General features: G+C 50.3%; 2 protein-coding genes across 2 annotated transcripts; one reads left to right on the top strand and one right to left on the bottom strand.

Annotated features, from left to right (window-relative positions):
* Positions 1 to 103: 103 nt before the first annotated feature.
* atmA (DNA-binding protein kinase TEL1) lies at positions 104 to 9,494 on the bottom strand. The gene is made up of 9 exons (XM_024838883.1): positions 9,269 to 9,494; positions 9,150 to 9,192; positions 7,756 to 9,093; positions 7,358 to 7,698; positions 2,853 to 7,296; positions 2,405 to 2,795; positions 1,291 to 2,355; positions 281 to 1,238; positions 104 to 221 (listed from the first exon to the last, which is right to left on the bottom strand). Exons 1-9 carry the CDS (start codon positions 9,345 to 9,347, stop codon positions 202 to 204), a joined length of 8,679 nt encoding a protein of 2,892 aa, XP_024692146.1. The 5' UTR covers positions 9,348 to 9,494; the 3' UTR covers positions 104 to 201.
* A 199-nt stretch (positions 9,495 to 9,693) lies between these two features.
* On the top strand, positions 9,694 to 18,492 carry P168DRAFT_238067 (cullin-4B; the record flags this gene model as incomplete). Its single annotated transcript, XM_024833592.1, has 9 exons — positions 9,694 to 9,877; positions 9,976 to 14,319; positions 14,378 to 14,533; positions 14,585 to 14,856; positions 15,516 to 16,217; positions 16,270 to 17,350; positions 17,410 to 17,832; positions 17,944 to 18,304; positions 18,432 to 18,492. 9 exons carry the CDS (start codon positions 9,694 to 9,696, stop codon positions 18,490 to 18,492), a joined length of 7,584 nt encoding a protein of 2,527 aa, XP_024692145.1.
* Positions 18,493 to 20,004: the final 1,512 nt, after the last annotated feature.

Below are 20,004 nucleotides of genomic sequence, written 5' to 3'. Positions count from 1 at the left end.
CGGTTTCATCTAGAAAATTACAATACCGTTATTTAACATCCGAGTCCTATTTACTACGGCCGCCAACTGACAAATACCTGGTAATACCACCTCCAAATCGCATAGTGAGTATATCGCCATTAGATTGTGGGATGTCAAAGTTCAGAAATCAAGATACATTCATAACGCGTCTATATTTGCAGTAGTGTATAAGAGAGGATATCACGCATATGCGGCCCAGCCTGTCGCATTCCGTTTCATCAGCTTTGGTTACGCAACGAAGTAGGTCGGTTATACATACCGCAATAGAGAACAGCGAGATTCTTCTCGTCGGTGGCCTGTTGAATAAGTTCGTTGACCGTGGCCGTTACACTCAATGTCTTGCTCAGTTTCTTTGCCACGACTGTCAGCGCGCGATCTGCCTCGCTGGGTTCGTTGGCTGAGCGCTGATCTACCGCTCCAGGGAGTACGGGAGGCCCGTCACCAGCCGCCTGAGCGTCTTGCATCTTCTTGATTCGCAGGGGAGACACAGTCCAGCTGTAGAGCGGGTCGTATCGCAGCACGTCAAGGATGGTCATGATGCTATAGGACTCCTGTCGAAGGGCCTCCAGCGTAAATTCGCAGCATCGCCGAAACACTCCTTCAGTTCTCGTAATGCCCATTCCGTCGACCAGGTCACGCGTCAGACGGAATGGTACGACTTCCGGAACAGGTAGCACTCGGCCTTGCTCAAACGCCACGCCCAGATCAATATGAACAACCTCGCCGGTTCGTTCGTCAAGCAGGATGTTATGACCGTGTCGATCTCCAAGGCCCAGAACATGGCCCAGTATCGAAATTGCCGCTGTGCTTCGCGTGTACGAGAGTCTCTTGCCGAACCAGTCGTCTGGGTTGTTGAACTTCTCCATGAAGAAGTACTTCATCACGGGATGGAAATGCTCCGTCACTTGGCGGTATGTCCGCACACGTTGTTCAAACGACCGGGTCTGGACATCAGCGATGTGCTTTCGGCAAGCATTGGGTTTCATATCCTTCGGGAAGTATTTTTGGTGCGCAGGTATCAGGTAGTCATGCAGCGGAATGGTATGGGGCACGAATTCGATAATGCCGGCGTTAGATGTGAGGGGGAGCACCTTATAAGTGCGGATGCCCAGGTTCCGTTGGCGAGTGGCCTGGTGGTCCTTGAGAAGACTGCTAACTTGCTCGAATACTTGTTCCATGATCGCATCTTGCCGCAAGTCGTCGTTACCTCCCTTGAACTATGACAGAGTCAGTATGGATAGCAATTTAGGGTGGATATAGAAGTCTGACCAGCTGCTTGTAGCGGATCCCATTACTCGCAACAGCCGTGACTATCTTCGGTGCGCTGACACCCGACGCTACTGTGAACTCAGGGTGATACCGGACGAGCTTAGGCACATCGCTATAGTCACAATCAGCGCGGATATCGATATTCATCGTCGGCGGAGGCAGTCTTTGGGTCGCGGCGTCTTGCTCGAGGCGCTGGCCTGTCCCCAGTTTTCTCAAAGCCAACCTCGCGCCACTCTTCATCTTTTCATCGGGCCTGTCGATGGCGAATCGGACGTAATTGATGTTAGAGTTGTGCACAGCAACCCAAGTCGGCCCTATGCGTTTGTCGTTCTTCAAGTATTCAACCAGTTTGCCTGCTGCTCGGTTGCGCGACAAGGCGGAATGGTCCTTGCCGCCCTTGGACTTGCTGCTCGCGAATATCTGGTACATGCCGTGGAACGGATGCTCTACGCAGATCCGAAAGATCAGAGTAGAAAGCATCTTCTGGAAGTCATCTGAGACATCCAACAAGCGGGACGTTAGTTGGCTCATAAGGGGCGCGAACTTGCGACTCGGGACTTGGTCGATGTACTTTGACACCGCCGCATTCGCGATCTCATTGTCAGAATTGTCCAGCCATATTGCAAGAAACCGGAGTGTATCGTTGTTGTGGGCTTCGCTTTCTTGAAGGCAAAGAAGATAGTTTTCGAGACACTGCTGTAGAAAGGCTTCTCGGCTCCGTCGCAACCGCTGGTATTCTCGATCGTCAAGATCAAACCACTGTTTGGTTTTGATGCGATGGAATTTGAGCACCTCCCTTTCCTTTCCCTCGGCATTTTTCATCATGTCTTCCAGGGCTTGGATTTCTTTTTCTTTTCGGTTTCGAAGTTGTTCGACCCGCTTGAAATCTTCCAATCCATCGGGATTTTGCAACTGCTGGTCGCAAAACATCGCAAATCCGTGGTAGACACGCCCGGCCTCCTCACCTCCAGAGGCACGATTCTTCAACTCCTTGACGGCACTTGAGAGATACTCTTGGATAATGTACTCCGGCTTTTCTAGTCGCGCCTCTGCGACATGCGTTCCCTTGAAGCTGTTAGCGTTTGTCTATTATTCTTAGAGAAAGGGGTTGTACCAGTGTCACAAGAAGCTCAGCACGACTGATTGGAATTGCTTGTTTGTGAAGATCGTTCTGGTTCTTAAGCTGTTGGAGCATCTGAATAGATGCTGTCATCTCGCCTTGGTCCCACAGAACGTTGGCCAGGTCAAATTTGACAGCTCCTTCGACATTAATATCCTGCAACATACACTGTTGAGATAATTTGGACAGGCAGACGGCTGATTTCAGCGAGGCCTGCGGAATTCCATGACTCCTTGTAACTGCAAGAGACTGGCGAATGACTTTCACTTCCAGAAGTTGCGCATCGCGATCGCCGATATCGATGGAAGATTTGAGGTACGCCTTTTGCTTGATCGACGAAAACAGGGCCTCCTGGCAATTCAATATTTCACCAACCTCATTTTCACTATTCATGTTAGCATTTTGTTGAAATTGCTTTCACTTGCGTGACTTGAGTGCATACCTCGCTGTTTTTAGCCAGGAATTCCTGGCTGAGATCTTTTCCCACTCGGCATAGACCTCTTGAGCCGATCGAGCACTCAAGACATCGTTGATCTCAGTCATTACACCCAGAACTCGCATAGCAGTCCGTAAGGTCATGGCGGATCGGCTAGAGCTCGTCAATAATCCCAGAGTCGACAAGAGACACTCGTCCACCGAGGCGGACACTTCAGATAAAGTTCCGGATGTATTCAGATTCTGGAAGGCCCGAAAAACGGTAGCAGACGATGATGGATCCAAGGATGATACAGGTATATCCCACTTCCGCAAGCTTGTTGCAGCCTGCAACATATTTTCAAATCCAGAGGACGTGTCTTGCGTGCCTCCGGGTGCGGAGAATACAGAGCTGGCAAGCCCTTGAAGATTAGTGGAATTGAGAGCCTTGAGAACACCATGGGCGTTCGCACTTCCTGACATCTGTATATCACTGTCATACTGCGCACTTTGGAATAGGAGATTTTTGAAGCCAGAGCTTTCGTGTTCAAGCCGCTCCATGACGGAGGATAACGAGGAGTTGTGTTCAACGCCATAGAACAGATCTGGATCATCTATGTTTTTGAATATTCCATGAAGCATGTCCGGAGGAGCCTCGTATCTGGCTACAGATGATCGACGAGATTCAGTAATCGCACGAGAAGCTTGGATTTCGAGGAAAAGCAATGCTGTCTTTGGCAAGCGACATCGATTAGCAGCCGCTGACGCTTCCGCAAAATCTATATCGAGCCATTCGTCTCGCTCCCTTATCGTTGCCTCACCTGGCCTTGGCTGGTTTCGGAGGTAAAGGATGCAATTGATGACAAGCCGAGCGTGGGGTATGGTTCTATCATTCACCTCGCGCAGACCTTGTTTGAAGATCTCAGAGATTATTTCCCTGATATTCACGTCGCCCTGGAGGTCTGACAGAAGCACATCATGCAGGATATAAGGCATCGCATGGACGGCAAATTCAGGGACGGTATCCAACAGCCTGTCGAGTGGGCCGATTACAGGATCCTGCTGAGCTGCCTTGGACAAGAACAGCCCGATGTTGCGAGCCCACTGCGGGTGAGGGATGCTTGGATCCCAGCCAACCGCAACTTCCTGTTTTCGTTGTTGAACGGTGGAAGTAGTTATTGATGGGCACTGGTAAGGGCTCCAGGTAAGCGCCTTGATCAGCAAGCCAGGTATAACCTCTCCACAGCTTTCATGCTCTGGGAACCGCCCAAGGTTGCTGACAATAGACTGCAACGTTCGTTCGACAAGACCGACCTCCAAGTTACTGCTTCTTTGTAGCATATCACAGAGAACCTGGAGAATACTGGCTTTTGAATTATGCAAGATGTCCGCCGCCGTCAGAGAGGGCTGTGTGAATAAAGCAGGCTCCTGCTCTCTTAGCAGATCGTCGCTGATTTCACCAGTAATAGCAAACGCGCGACCCATTGCTCTAGCTGCCCACAATCGATACTCATTGCCAGATTCAAATTTCTGAAGAGTTTGATAGGCAGCAATAGCTTTAGAAACGGTGCCCTCATCCTCGCCAATTCGATCATGTCGAAACCCAAGTGCTCCTTTGGAATCAGAGCAAAGCAGTGATATTACATGATCAGCAATCGGACTACTCAATAGGCTCTTTTTCGAAATGCGGTCGGTCAATAGTTCAAGAAGCAGGTGACGTTCGCATGAGTCGCTCGGAATTTGGTCTTCGGAGTGTAATCGCTGAGAAAATTGCACCATACGTCGAAATGTGTCACCAACTTCGGTGCTCATGTCGGGAGGATTGTAATCGTTCAAATAATCCTCAAACCACAGCAAAAACGACTGTATCTTGGAACAGATTGCATCCCACTGGATTTCCTGCATTGGTTCTGCCGGCGAAGAGGTTGCAAAGGCCTTCAAGGATACCAAAGTTGATACCGCTATCCCTGCCATGGAATCAGGGTTCTCCCACAAATAGGGCCTCCCTGTCTCCAACAGGTACCATAGAATCCCCAAAGCATCCTCGGAGCAATGAACATCGGTCAGGTAAGGTCGGATCGCGTGAATTACCACTTCAAAGGGATAATCGCTCAGCATAACGGAGCCAGCCATGCAGACCAGGATGCGAATTTTCCGAATGACCGAACATGCATGTAGAGAACCGAGGGCTGGGTGGATCGACTCTAGCAATATTCGGCAGACATAAGAGGCGAGTGCGGGGGTCCATATAGTCTCAAGTTCGTAGCCGCTGCGTCTGCAGAGAAACTCAAGCTCATCAACAAGATAGCGAGCTCGAAATGACGGCTGTTGGTTTACAGGAAGAACAGCCTTCGAGGAACTCTTATTCATGACGTTTTTCATGACGCTAAGCGCACCTTGGAAGTTGCTTCGTTTCGAAAATGCTTTTTCAATCTGCTCGTGCTGATCAATTGACACAAAGAATGCAGCAATCATCCGAGGGAAGTTCTGGTCGATAAGTTCGAGGAATCTATCGGTCCCAAGTTGTACCTTCAGCCTGTTCTCCACGCCTCTGGGCTGAGAGCCTTGTCCAGGAGGTGTCGAGATGTCCCATGCTATACTGTATGCCTCTGCCTTGTAAAAGGAATCCGCCAGTAGCTCGACAAATGGTTTCCCCATATATCTTGATATCTCAGTGGCTTCTTCATCCTGGGCGCGCATCATGATTTGGCCGACTATTTCATCTTGAACATCGCTCAGCATGTCTTCAATGCTGGAGTAGCCGAATGTACTGTAAGGCAGTTCCGTGATCGACTGTGTTTCGCTCCATGTGTAGAGTACTTGAGAATAAAACAATCGAAACAATTCCTTCGCATTCTGAAGCCCAAGCGCCTTTGCAACATCGTACAGGCATCTTTCTGCGTAGAGAAGCGAACCCGGCGCTCGAGCTGGGGTTTCAAACATATGGTAAATGCTCCTTCGAAGTAATGTATGCCATCGAGAAGCCAGCTGTGCCAAGATAAAGAGACGGAGGGCGATTCCTTCAATCCAATCAGTATCCCGTGGAAGGCTTTCTAGGACGTCATCAAGTATGGCGTCGTGGTCTGTTAGTGGGAACCGGTTGAACAGCTGAGGAACTATATGCCCTGCGCTAAATTTCACCGGTATGTCGCCATCCTGAAGTATGGTGAAAAGGCTTGTGCGTGGCGATGGACTCGACTGGCCGCTTGTGTAATGGGGATCGAAACTGAGGATGCTTGCTAGAAGTTCAGCGAATGCAGTCAGGACTGGCGAAGAAGCCCTTCCCTTCGCTAGTAGTACATCGGTGAACCAACTATACAGATCCGAGGCAGAATCACGGAGATGGGTATCTTTCCCACTGGTCCATGACTTAACGAAACAGTGCATCATACGAATGCAAAGCAGATGCGATGTCTCGCATCGCTCCGTCTCGTATGACTGAAGACATTTTTCACCGAGATCCTCTAGCAGCCTAAGTAACAAAGGGTAATCCATCCCAGAGCATACTTGGTATACACGAGGTAAAAAATCCCAAGCAGACAGAAGATCGGCTTCATCAAGGTCTATTAGGTAGTCGACTAAATCTTCATTGCTTGATTCTGTCGATGCGTGTATATTCAGAAACACGGAGAATCGGATGGTCATGCAGCGCTGAAATGTGGCAAACTCGTAAAACAATGGAACCGCTTCTCTGTTCATATTGATGATAGATTTCGTCTCGGCCAATGGGTCCCCGGAGGTCGACAATGGATCATCCAAATCCATGACCTCGCCTTGGCGAGAAAAGCAATCCTTTTGGTTTTGCCGCTGGTTTTCGAGAACGCTGGTGAATGGAGGCAGTAGTCTGCAGAGGGCTTTGGGGATTGTACTTTGCGAATCTGAGACCAAGCATTCTGGGCCAAGGAGTGAAGAGAATAGCATTAAGCAAGCCTGAACGTATTCGGGTTCACGAGAAGATATAAATGAGCAGATGCTTTCCCACAGTTGTTGGATTTTCTGTTGCAATCCTTCAACCCTCGGGGTGGATTTCTGCGGCAGAGATTCGGTATAGAGTGCAATGACCATACAGGAAGACGCAAGTATTTGCACAATATCCACTGTTACATGGTGCGATTTCCCTTCAGTGACCGATTGCCACGTCTGTAAGAATAAGTCGGTCTTGACTTGCAACAAATCCAAGATGACATTGTCGTTTGGCTCTTGTCGTGTATAGGGGCCCAAGGAAAACGTTTCTGTTGAGTCCCACAGGTCGATATGATCTACAGCCCCTCCCACGTCAAATATGTAATTGATGAGTTGCTTATTCCTATGGCAGAAATGCCATCCTCGAGAAATAAGGCCGACCGGACCATCGAATGCAGAACTTGGCAGATCAAATGACCTATTAGTGCAAGCCAACAGCAGACCCAGGAGATTCAAGGGACGTGCAAATGTAGCAAGCTGGGCGGTTTGCATTCGGTCAGTCATTGTCCCTATATTATGGTTAGAAATATATGATATACAACCGTGCCAGCCGATATTGGGCAGACAAACCAATGACCCAAACCTCTCGTAGCCATGCACAGATTTGCTTAGAAGCGTTTGAGATGAAGGCCGGGTTCATCTGCGCTGTCATCTGAGATATTGTCACCCAGAGTCCCAGAGACGAATCCGACATAGTAGAAGGGCTGTTCAAGTTGACAGATGATAACATCGAACTCGTTGTTTCTGCGATGACAGAGTACTCTAGAAGACTGTTTCGGAGGATATAGTTCATGAGGTTACAAGCAGCCCTGGAAGTAGACTGAGTGGTTGAGGCACGAGATGTAAGATCCCAAACCTGCTGCCAGCATGTCTTCAAGGAAGGCGAACGAGCCTCCGGACTACACGCATAACTATTGTCATCGTACTTCATCAGCCTATATCTTGCGAGCGAGCGAGAAGAGGCCTACCTTGTGATCGCGACCATCGTCCAGGAAGATACGGCAGCATTGTCATCCAGTATACAGGGTACCAGCCGCTGAAGGTGTGATTCTATGGTGTCCGTGTCCGAGAAGTGTCGGGTGAGGAACGGGATTAATTGTAATGCGCAAACCCTTCTTCCTCCAGATGAGGTGGTGGAGTCACGAATAATATCATCCATCGTCGATGTAATACGCTGCTTTTTTCTTGACACTTCGTCCGGAATGCGAGGATGCGATAGCTTCGCAGATAGGTCTTCCGACAACTCCAACAAATTCGCCATTGCCCATAACAGAGTCCAGTTATGTTCCGATTTGGGGTTTTCCATGCGGGGGTGCATTGGGAGCCTATCTTTATGCACGGTCATCTGTCGGCAGAAGATCAAGTCGTCGATCTGTAGTGTATCCTTTTCTGATCGCCTCGTATACTCTAAAAGTAGTGTATTAAGAAGACCCTTTATCAAGCGCCCGAGCGATTCCGATGGTTCTTTTCGGGTTGCATCAGTCAAGATGATCACACAAAGCATCGTCGTGACGAGCAATTCATCTTTCAGAGCGGGAAGCTTAGTTGTCCACATCTGCCTGATTATTGGAACCATATCCATCAGGAAAGTCCGAGAAAACTCGGATTGGCCAAACAGAATTCTCATGATGATAGTATTGATGCAATTAAACGCAGCCTGGTGTTCATTTCCGGCAATCGTGGACGACTCCACGAACTCAGCCAGCCCACCAAGGATCCGGTTGGCAGAATCTTTAATTGGTGCGCAGGGATTTGCAAGCAGCGACTGGATACATACCACGGCTTCCCCCGAGGCCCTCCTGTCACCGTGTGTCTTCTCCCTGACTGTAAGTGCGGGCGTTCTCCTCGATTGTGCCGGACTAGCACTGGGAGTCCCCAGGTACTCATCCAGAGTAGAGAGACGATCACGACGAGTGCTCGATTGGCTCCCATCGTCATCTTCGCCATGAATTACCCTGAGACAGAAGTCCATCAATTTCTCCCACTCGCCGGTCCCTAGATGTTCAACATGCGGGCGGTGTTGTAGGAGATTAGACAGGCATTTTGTATAATCCAGACTCAAAAGCTCCCAGAGGCCGTTCCTCGGAGCCAGCAGAAGCTCCGCGATGTGATCAACAATGGCGCGAATTGACTTCGTACGCAAATTAAGCAGGAGCACATCAACTGCCGTTCGAAGGACAGAAGCACCTGTAGATAGACGAGGAGCTGCTTTCGAGCTCGCCCGATTGAACAACGCTTTTTCTGCGGATACGAACCGAAAGATGGATTCAAATAATCTATGGCAGGCCTTGTCGTTTAACGAGGTCCTAGTGTTGCGCAGAAATTAATATCCATCGCCATTCCCAGTCAGATATACACATACAACTTGGAACTCTGTCTGTTCTGCTGTAGAATATGCTTGAGGTCTAAAACACATCAATCTAAAGCCACATAAAACCAACCATCAAGAAGGCCGCATGAGACCTCACGCATGAGACATACCAGCCAAGCCATCTGTGCGCTCTTTCTGCTTCTCTGATGAGAGCAGGCTGAGTGCTCTATCTAGAGTGATTTCGCCCATTATGGTGGGTCCACTCGATGCGAGGTGAGAAACGGCGTAATTTCTCGAATAAAACCGTTAATCCATGCTGGAATATTTCAAGACTTTGTTTCCATTCTCATCATCATCAATAACCCACGGAGCGTGACGATAGATCACAAATCGCATTGTTGTTGGGTCCAGCTGCGGTGGTTGGTGCAGGTCGGCAAGCTAAGCAGCTCCTCCGCCCGCCTTTCAAACTAGGCGGAGTTTTGATTGTCGTTTCTCCGACCTTTTTTGGTTGTCCGCCCAAACAGCTTCTTTTCCCTTGTACCTTACCCTCTCTCAACCCCACCCACTTTCTGCAAAATCCAAACCAACGTTGAGGATGGAGGAAAGGGATAGTTTGGTCGGCCTTCGGGGCCTGTACCAGGACCTTTCTGCTGTTTCCGACCCCTCGTTTGTTCACATTGAGCGCCTTCGGAGTGAATTGGAGATCCACATCCAGGATTTCCGAAAACTCCTTGACAAGCCCACGAAAAGCAACTCGAGTCGCCAGATCGTTCTTGCAGGTGAGTTCTTAGCAAGTGCCCTAGGTTGAGTATAGGACAGATTGCGCAACCTCTGCGGGATGGTGTACGGTGCTGATGTCTGTCTCGTCGCAATCCAGGAAATATTTCGGTGAACGATTCCGAGTACTCGATCAACGAGGAATTTCAACAAGGAGCATTACAGTTGGCGGACGCGCTGGATATCGATGAATTACACGCGGCAGTATTGTTTTTTTTCGCCCAGGAAGATGCCCAGGTGCTGGACAGACCCCCTCTTATTGCCGCGATTATGCGATTCCACGAGCGACGCCTCTTCCTCCTCGAATGCCTACGCCTCATCCTCCAAGAATCGTTCGAGGTGGAACGAGAGATGACACAGGTGCTGATGCAGGAGATGGTGGCATTTGTCCTAGAAATAAAAAATGCTCCGCTCCGGAATGCGTCGCTGTTCACTCGGAAATGCATGCAGTCGATGGAGGATATTGAAAAGTGGCTCTCGCTCCTGGGTGAACAGATTCAGAAGGCTTCCATTGTCGGACAGTCGGAGGATGTGGATGTTATGGAAGCCATTGAGTACCAACGCACCAGCTTACAGCAACAACATGAATCTCTGGGCGCAACTGTATGCTACTTGTTCAAAGGGCCTTACACCAGCCCGGAAGATCTCCGGCTACTGTTGAACCGCCTCAGGAAACTGGAACGTTTCGATGCATTGCTTGTGCACTATGTTCCGTCGGTCATCTCTTCTTTCGTTCAACATGGGTCACCCGAAAATTCGGCCTCATACAAGGAGGCTAGAAGCCTAAACACAGCCATAGTTTCGACGAAAGATGGCCAAACGTGGGCCCTCTCGACTTTCCACTCGGCAGTGATTGCGCTTTGGCTTGCAATTTACAGTGGGTGGGATATCGACGGCCCATCTTCGCCCGTCCAGGGCGTAGACTTGGAAAAAGAGGCCGAAGACCGTACAAAGACTTTCATGACGGCGCTCGACGATGGCGGACTGGATTTTATGCTCGCCATATGTGCGGGTGTGAACAGTGAGGAATGGGCTGATCCAGCTCGCAGCGAACTAGTGTCCCTGCTGCTGAAGGAGAGCGCATCGGCCGTGCTTGAGGCAGATCCCTGTGCTGGGTATTTGAAGAATCTTCTCATGGAGAATTTCGAGGTCTTTGCAGAATCTTGCATTGCGAACATGCCAGATGCCGTTCGAATGTTGAAGTTTGAGGAGGACTTGCAGAGACTGGACCACCTCACGGCGCTTAGAGACGGTCTGACTTCCAACCCTCACCGCGGGCTTGTAGAAGCTCGGACGCATCTGGAGACTTTCCTTATGGTCATGGCCTTTTCCTTCGAGCAGCGACCGGATGCGGCCCAGGAGTTCTGGGCTGACCCGGATGGAAACCTCTACGGCTTTCTCCAGTGGGCGTCGAAGAGACAAACTGTCCCCCGGGTGAGCGCTTTCTGCGAGTTGCTGTGCTCTATATCCAACGGAGAGGAGAACTCGTCGGCAGCACACAGATTCCTTCTCGAGGAGGACAAGTTTATGGCTGGGAAATTCAAGCGCACCGCCTCGATGAACTGGTCGCAGATGTTTGCCGAGCTTCAACTTTACGCGACCAGAGTCACCGAGAAACACCCGACGTCCCAGGGAGTCCATCTGGCGAGGAAGTCGGATGCAGCCGATATGAGCGAACCTGAGAGCCCGGTAATGCTGACCTGTTATCTTCGCTTGATGGGACACTTGTGTAGGCAGAGCTTGGCTGTGAGGAACTGGATGCTTCAACACCCCGACGTCCACATCGTTAACACTCTTCTGGCGCTGTGCAGCGGGCCGATTCCTACTCATTTGCGAGCCACGGTGTTCTCCACCCTCGCCGCTTTCATGACTGACAGGACATATCACAATGGCAATGAGATGTGGCTTGCTATTGACCACTGGATCTCCGGTGTTTCGACTACTGCATCGGGACTTGGAAAGGTCCCGATAGTCTCAAACCCGCTCGTATGGCACGAACAGCAAGCTTTTCAAAAGATCGGAGAGAGCTTTGACCAAGCCAACGCCTTTGTGACTCTACTTTGCTCGCTCGTCTCGCCGACACCCGATTTGGTCGAATTCCATATGTCGTTGCCCTTCCCTGAGTCCCTCGGTGCTTCTTATCGAATGCCTGGCATAGAGCCCTACGTCGACTTCATTATGGGCCAAGCACTGTCGAGGAAGGTTCCGGATCTCACTGAGCGTCAAACCAGGTTGCTAACTTACAACTGTTTGGAGTTTGTCGCGACCTGTCTCCGGTCATTCAACGAAAACATCGTGACTGTCCTCAGCCAGCCGACAATCTCGGTCGATACCGTTCTGAAGACATCGTCATTGTTAGCCTACATCCGCCTGCATCCGTTTGCACGAGTAGCTGAATGGCTGTTCAATGAAGATGTTATCAAGACCATCTTTGCCACGGCTCACCAAGATACTGCCGAGGTAGCGAGAGCGTCTGGTGATTCGGTATTGGTCCTCTCTTTGGTCAGAAGTCTTGAAGTCATGGACTTGATCATCGATCTTCAGTCCACGTATTTCAACATCGTGCGGCCATTGATCAAGTCGCAAGCCGGCGGAAACCGTGTCAATGTGGCCAACTCCGCGCTTTCTGCCTTCGAGGACAGCATCCTAAACCACTTGAGTATCATCCCAGCGTTATGCCTTTACTGCAGCACCGCACACGAGCCGCTCATAGTCATGTCCATGGGCCTTCTGGAGAAGCTGTCAAGTTCCACGAAGTTAAATAAGGTGTCATCTCCGGAATTGTCCAGGTGGCGCCCGTCAAACAAAATTGTTGAGGTACTTGGTACGGAGGTCGATGTCGACAGTGTGGCACGGCCACTCGTGTCCCAAATGCAGCCAGAGGAGAGGGAACTCGAGTCAGGCCCGGTGGCCTCGGGATATCTGATCAGAAAGAGCTTACTGGCACTTTTGAATAGCTGTCTGGGGACGATAACAGATCGGCCAACGGTCGCTCATATTCTACTCGGTTTCAGCAGCATCGGAAATATGCTTGATGTCCCCTCTAAGGGTCTTTTTGCCGACGGGGTGTCCTTGTTGCACGCTGTTATCGGCTTTCTTCGGACCTACCCAGACCAAGTGGATGGGAGCATTCTCTCTTGGATGGTGCATATCAGACGCATGGCTGCAGAAGTTTTGAAACATCTCTGGTCTTCCAAAATTTCCGCTTACTTCACTCTCTCTGCGATGCGAGCTAGCCAGTTCCTCCCAACCGTTCTGGGCAACCAACCCATAATCGGGCCGAGCACTCTGTGGAATGGCCTACCCATTCTTGCAGACGAGTTCTGGGTCTCCGACGCCACAGTTGCTCTCGCCGAGTTTCTCCTATTCAGGAGCTACTTGTATGAGTACGCGGCGACTGAAATCCGTTCTTCCGCCAAACTGACTTCGCCAACCCTTCGGGAAGAGATCACCTCGGTCCTGCTTGGAACCTCCACCTTAGAGACCGGCGAGCTGATTCCCAACCCCACCGTTTTCGACCTCTTTGATTTTGCCGACTTGGACACTGGGTATCAGTTGGCGCCCCCGCAATTGGTGCTGCTGGACAACCTGGGGATTGACGTGTGTGCGAGGCCAGAAGCGGGTGGCTCGCTGATCCTTCACAACGTCGCTGAAGTTGAAGAGTTAATACAAGTCCGAAAGGAGGAGTTGCTGATGAACGGACAGTTCCGGCCTCAGGATGAAGAGCAGTTTCTGGCCGAAGCAGAAAGCTTGACGGTGTTCGTACAGTCAACTAACCAGTCCAAGACAATCAACCACAATCGCTATCTGGCTCTTCGGTCGTGGACAGAGCTCGTTACGACCATGCTCACTTGTTCGGGGATTGAAGGTGGCCAGAAACTAACCTTCATATTACACTCCATCCAGCTAGTCCTCCCTAAGCTCGAGGTTGCCATCGAGGATGGTCTCCCTGAGGCTATCGAATTGGCGCGACTGGCGGAGACTCTGGTTAGCAAACTGGACTCGGCCATCCCGCAAGTGAATTCCACCCGACGAAGCGGAGACATTGTCGACGAGAAGCTCTACCAGTTGTTCCAGGCCTGTATCCGGGGCATCACCATGGCCACCGGCGATATCAATCTTCGGGAGACGTTCTACAACATCTGCTCGCACTATGTCATGCGAATAATCTCCCCTGACACCGCTCGCGACAGTATGAGACGTCACAGTCAGCAGGTCATCAAGACCGGGGGCGCCAATCTGGTCGAAGCCATCTGCGACGATGCATATGCTGGCCAGGAAACGTGCCGCGTTTCGGCTCTCTTGCTCCTCAACCTGTTGGCTGCTCTAGATAGAGAAACCGATCCGATCCTGGTCGAGCTCATCTCCGAGTCCAACTACCTGAGCCTTTTCTTGGACGCGATCCGGACTTTGCCAGTTGATCTTCGAAGTGCCCAAGCCAGTGGTAAGCCACCCCCGTGTCTAATTCCAACGTTCCCGACCTCACTAACCCATGTCTCCAGATACCCCTCTCTTGTTGTCTTTCTACGAATCTCTGTTGTCTTTACTCCAGCAGCTCTGCCAGACGAAGAACGGTGCCATTCACGTCTTGAAAGCCGGCCTTTTCGAGGCCGTACGAGAATCGCAGCTTTTTGCCGCTGACCCGGATCTCGGCATCGGTGAGTATCAAGAGTTCCGATCAAAAATCAACCCACACTGACCCTTTTTAGATATCGACAACCCTGATTCGCTTCGCAAGTACTATGACCTTCTCGCAGCCGTGCTCCGGGTGATTGTATCGGCTGTGTTTTCTCGAGGGATCCAGAACGAGCACATGGCGGAGCAGACGCGGGGTTTCCTCGCCGAGAACCGACACAGCATGGTCGGTGTCTTCAAGCGGTTTGCGAAAATTGGCGGAGCAGGAGCTGCAGATCATCACAGCACGCTTGGTGACTTGACCAAGTCGTACATGACTCTCGTTGCTGTCACGGATTTCCTAGAGGTGAGCTTTCTGGATGACCGGGTCTACTGTCGTTCCGTGTACTAACTCTCGTCTAGCATGAGGAAAACGAAGTGAAACAACCCACCAGGTCTAATTTGTTCTCCTGAGTCAGGTCATAGAAGGTTCAATGAAGTGCAGCTGGGAGTAACGGATGTATTTACGGCAATAGCATATAAGCAAGAGCTTTTTTCCCTTTTGTTTTCTTTTCTTTTCTTTTAATTACGAAAAACACGAGTAGCTGCCTGGTCAATAAATGGAATGACCATGGTTTCTAAATCGAGTATCAGTATACATGATCGATTGTTTTACAGTAGACATGAGATGGCGAGACTCATGACTATGGTCGGACGTATTATCTTATCTCCGCCCAGCCGCTGCGGAGAAGACCCAACTTCCCTGCTAGCACCACATCTTCCCGACTTCCAATCGATCCCCTCACTCTGCTGCGATCCATTAACTCGCCATTCCGACCTGCCGTCCATCCCCACTTGACATATCGATCCATCACCGCTGCGATCTACAGAATCGAGGCCGCTCCTCGGGGTCTCTTGCCATGATACTCTAAACCACGAATAAAACCAGGAATTATCCAACACTGGACGCTCCTTGCCTCTCTCTATTATCCTCATCTCGGACAGGACCGGGTATAGATGCAGCAGAATTCAAGAGGCGCCACCGAGCAGAGGAGCGGTAAGCGCAAGTCGATTGGCAAGAGGAAGCTTTCTGATCAGGAGGCGGCTGCACAGCAACCTCAGCACCAGCAGGCGACCATCTCGGAGCTCCTCTCCAGGAACCACACATCCCACGGCAAAGGACAACAGCATCCGCAGGACCTATCTCCAACGAGTAAACGCATGCGATTCTCGCCATCGCCGTCTGTCAATCCTTCCGCTTCCGATAATATGTACAATCTGTCGAACGCGGACTCCAAGCCCGGTGGGCCGCCCTTCGGGCAGAGCGGTGCGGGCGGAAAGGCTCGCTCGCTCAACGCCGCATCGCGACAAAGCAACTTCACCCCTCATACGGGCGCCAAGAAGCTTGTTGTCAAGAACCTCCGGACGGGACCGCGGCTCAACCAGGATTCATACTTCGATAAGGTGTGGGGTCAGCTGGATGATGCGTTGACGGCGGTTTTCGACGGCGGCAAGCCCGCGACGTCGCTGGAAGAACTGTACAAGGGGGCTGAAAATATCTGTCGTCAGGGACGGGCTGCGGTCCTGGCTCAGCGACTGCAAGACAGGTGCCGGGAACATGTGTCTGGGAAGCTGCGCGAGTCGTTGGTGGCCAAGGCCGGAGGGGGTACAAGTGTCGACGCACTGCGGGCGGTGGTTGAGTCGTGGGCAGCATGGCAATCCAAATTGGTATGATGAAAAAGCCATTCTTATGTTTTCTGAGATTGACCAATGTCCACAGGTTACCGTGCGCTGGATCTTCTACTACCTCGATCAATCGTTCCTCCTTCACTCGAAAGAGCATCCGGTCATCCGCGAGATGGGTTTGCTCCAATTCCGCCAACATATCTTCTCGGATCCGATGTTGAAACCGAAGATTCTACAGGGAGCCTGCGATCTTGTGGAGGCCGACCGTGGAGATGGGCAGAATGTGCTGGCGGATTCTACTTTACTTCGAAACTCCATCGAGCTCTTCCACGGTCTCGATGTCTACGTCACGGATTTCGAGCCTCTTCTCGTCTCCGAGTCAAGTCAGTACTTTACGTGGTGGGCTCAGCGGGAAGCAACCGGGCACCTCGCGGCCTTTGCAGAGAACAGCCACCGCCTCATTGAGCGCGAGGTGAATCGATGTGAATTATTCTCCCTCAACCGCAGCACGAAACAACAGCTCTCGGAGCTTCTGGACCAGACCTTGGTAGCGCAGCAGGAGTCTGTGCTGCTCAATAAGAATGATATCCTGGGGCTTCTACGGTCGGGGAACAAGGTCGCCTTGGAGAAGCTCTACTCGCTTTTGCAACGGCGGGAGCTCGGTGTAAAGTTGAAGCCTGCCTTCACCGCCTACATTATCGAAGAAGGGTCCGGCATCGTATTTGATGACACGAAAGAGGCGGAGATGGTGACTCGACTGTTGGATTTTAAACAGCAGCTTGACGAGATCTGGATTAATTCCTTCCACCGCCACGAGGAACTGGGCCATTCCCTCCGCGAAGCCTTCGAGACGTTTATGAACAAGGGGAAGAAGTCGGAAGCCACGGGAGGGACCGACAACCCCAAGACCGGGGAGATGATTGCGAAATACGTGGACCGACTACTCAAAGGTGGGTGGAAGCTGGCGCCCGTGCGGGAGGCGGACGGTGTGTCTCTGGCGGACGAAGACGCCGAGATCGATCGTCAGTTGGATCAAGTACTGGATTTGTTCCGGTTTGTGCATGGCAAGGCAGTGTTCGAGGCATTCTACAAGAATGATCTCGCGCGTCGACTCCTCATGGGCCGGAGTGCCAGCGACGACGCGGAGAAGAGCATGCTTTCAAGACTCAAGACAGGTATGTTCCAGCTCCATTTAACAAGCACTCACGTATTATGAATTCTAATCCCTGGATAGAATGCGGGTCTAGCTTTACCCACAACTTGGAGTCCATGTTCAAGGACATGGAGGTGGCTCGAGACGAGATGTCCGCATACAGCTCGATCCAGCGAGAACGGCTACACCGGCTCCCGGTGGATCTGAATGTCAGCGTTCTCTCCGCGTCGGCATGGCCGACATACCCGGACGTGCAGGTTCGAATACCGCCGGAGATTGCCACGGCGGTGGGCGACTTTGAGAAGTTCTACAACACCAAGTACAACGGGCGGAAGCTCAACTGGAAGCACCAGCTGGCGCACTGTCAGATCCGGGCTCGATTTCCCAAGGGAACCAAGGAGCTGGTGGTCAGTTCGTTCCAGGCGGTGGTGCTACTGTTGTTCAACGATGTGCCGGAAAATGGGACGCTTAATTATGCTCAGATCCAGGAAGCGACTATGTTGTGTGAGTATCATTCTTCTTCTTCTTTCTTTTTTCTTTTTCCTTTCTTTATTTTTTTATTTGTTTTTCATGTATTCCCATTATTGTTATTCTACCGACTAACATGTGTTACAGCGGATCAAGAACTAAAGCGGACCCTTCAATCGCTGGCATGTGCCAAGTATCGGGTGCTCAGCAAGAAGCCGAAAGGCCGAGAGGTGAACACGACGGACGAATTCTCGTACAACCCGGGGTTCTCCGACGCGAAGATGCGGATCAAGATCAACCAGGTGCAACTGAAGGAGACGAAGGAGGAGAACAAGACGACCCACGAGCGGGTGGCGGCGGACCGACACTACGAGACGCAGGCGGCGATAGTCCGGATCATGAAGACTCGCAAGCTGATCACACACGCGGAGTTAGTGGCCGAGGTGATCAAGGCGACCCGAAGTCGCGGGGTGTTGGAGCCGGCTGATATCAAGAAGAATATTGAGAAGTACGTCATTTCCTTTTTTATTATAGTGTTTTTTTTTTTTTTTTTTTTTATTATCCGATTGCTCCGGTTGCCCCTCCTCTGTTTATCCCCACAGTGACGAATTAACTAACTAACCCCGGTCTCACAGGTTAATTGAGAAGGACTATATGGAGCGCGAGGAGGGGAATCGGTATCAGTACGTAGCTTAATGATGATCTTGAGGACACGGCCATACATTTTTTTCATACACATCTTTCTGTCGTAGTTATGATACTATATCTTCTCGTAGTTAACAATACATATTATCTCAGATAACAATAAATATAGCGTGATGATCTTCCAGAAGTGTCTCCATTAGAAAAGAGGGACGAAAATGCGGAGTGGACAAGAGTGGACAAGAGGGTGTCTCTAGTCCGTACATTGGAGAAAGAGGAAGATCAACATGGAGCAGCAGAGCCGACCCGAAGCAATCATCACGGTTATCGTGAGTTCTACTGGTTGACTGTATGCATTGCTACCTATATACTGTACCTACCGATGTTAGTTGCTGTATGGGTAGCTACTAGCTAGAGCAGGATATCTACAGCCAAAGAAGGAATCTGATCTATACAATTGCTGTTCAAAATGTACATAGTAGGGACGCAATTCCCTTCTGTATATCCAGAGTATCCAAAGAAGAAAAAGAGGATGAGGTGACTCAGTCTATGAACCTCGGCTCATCCTCAGCCCAGTTCTAGTATAGTATAGTATAACTAGTAACTACCCCAGTCCATCACCTCCGTGATCGGCACCCGATACAGGGGGCCCTATGGGAAGACCCGGGTTCAGAACAACTAAGTAACTACCAGCTAGTTAGCTACCTAGATAATAGGAACAGTGAAAATAAACAGATAAGATGATTTGATTGCGTGTTCGGTAGTACATCAAAGAGTATGTACTATGTAGGAGTGGAATTGTGTCCAGCTGATGCTGCAACCAGTTTTTTTTCTTCCTGCCCCACTGGAAGATATTATTTGTGACTGGTCTTTTGGTAGATAGGTAGTACCAGTAAGCTACAGAGGAATGCTGGAGCTCCGCGGGGGAACTCGCCCGAGAGGGGGTCTATCGGCAGAGAAATAAATAATATTAAAAATAAAAAAGAAGAGAAATGGAAGAGACACAGAAGCAACAAAGAAAGAAAAAGGAAGCAAGTCAGGCAAACCTTCTGGATGAGAACGAGAGAAAGGCTGCATCGGGTTAAGACCGTCCCCATCCAGACCGAATTGACTTAATAATGCAACGGTCTAGGCTTGATTATTCTATTTTATTTTATTAGGTGGAGAAAGGATGCTGTTCACGTGGAGGTTTATTTTTTATCCTATTTTATGATTTCTTTTTTGGTGTTTTATCCTGATTACTCTGTTGCTTGATATTCTCTATTGTATTCAATTTTATCTCTTCCTCAACGATCATCAGGCTATTGATTCTCTGTCACCCATACTATTCTCCTAACTAGGTCATTGGAGTTGCGTAGTCAATTGGAGTCCCTTTCAATCCCAGGATGATTCCAACCATTACTCCTACCTCCTCACCGAGAAACTGTCCTGCGTACGTACGTGATGCACGAGTTCAGTAGGGATTGTTGCCAAAGTGGAACTCGACCGAGATCTGACAAGCGGGGACTCCTTTCCTTGCTCCCTTTTTTTTCCTTTTTTCACGGTTTTTTTAAGGTCTCATGATCG

The sequence above is a fragment of the Aspergillus campestris genome, assembly GCF_002847485.1.
Source record: "Aspergillus campestris IBT 28561 chromosome Unknown P168scaffold_7, whole genome shotgun sequence".
NCBI classification, from domain to species: Eukaryota; Fungi; Ascomycota; class Eurotiomycetes; order Eurotiales; family Aspergillaceae; genus Aspergillus; species Aspergillus campestris.
This window is presented reverse-complemented; position numbering and strand designations above follow the sequence as displayed.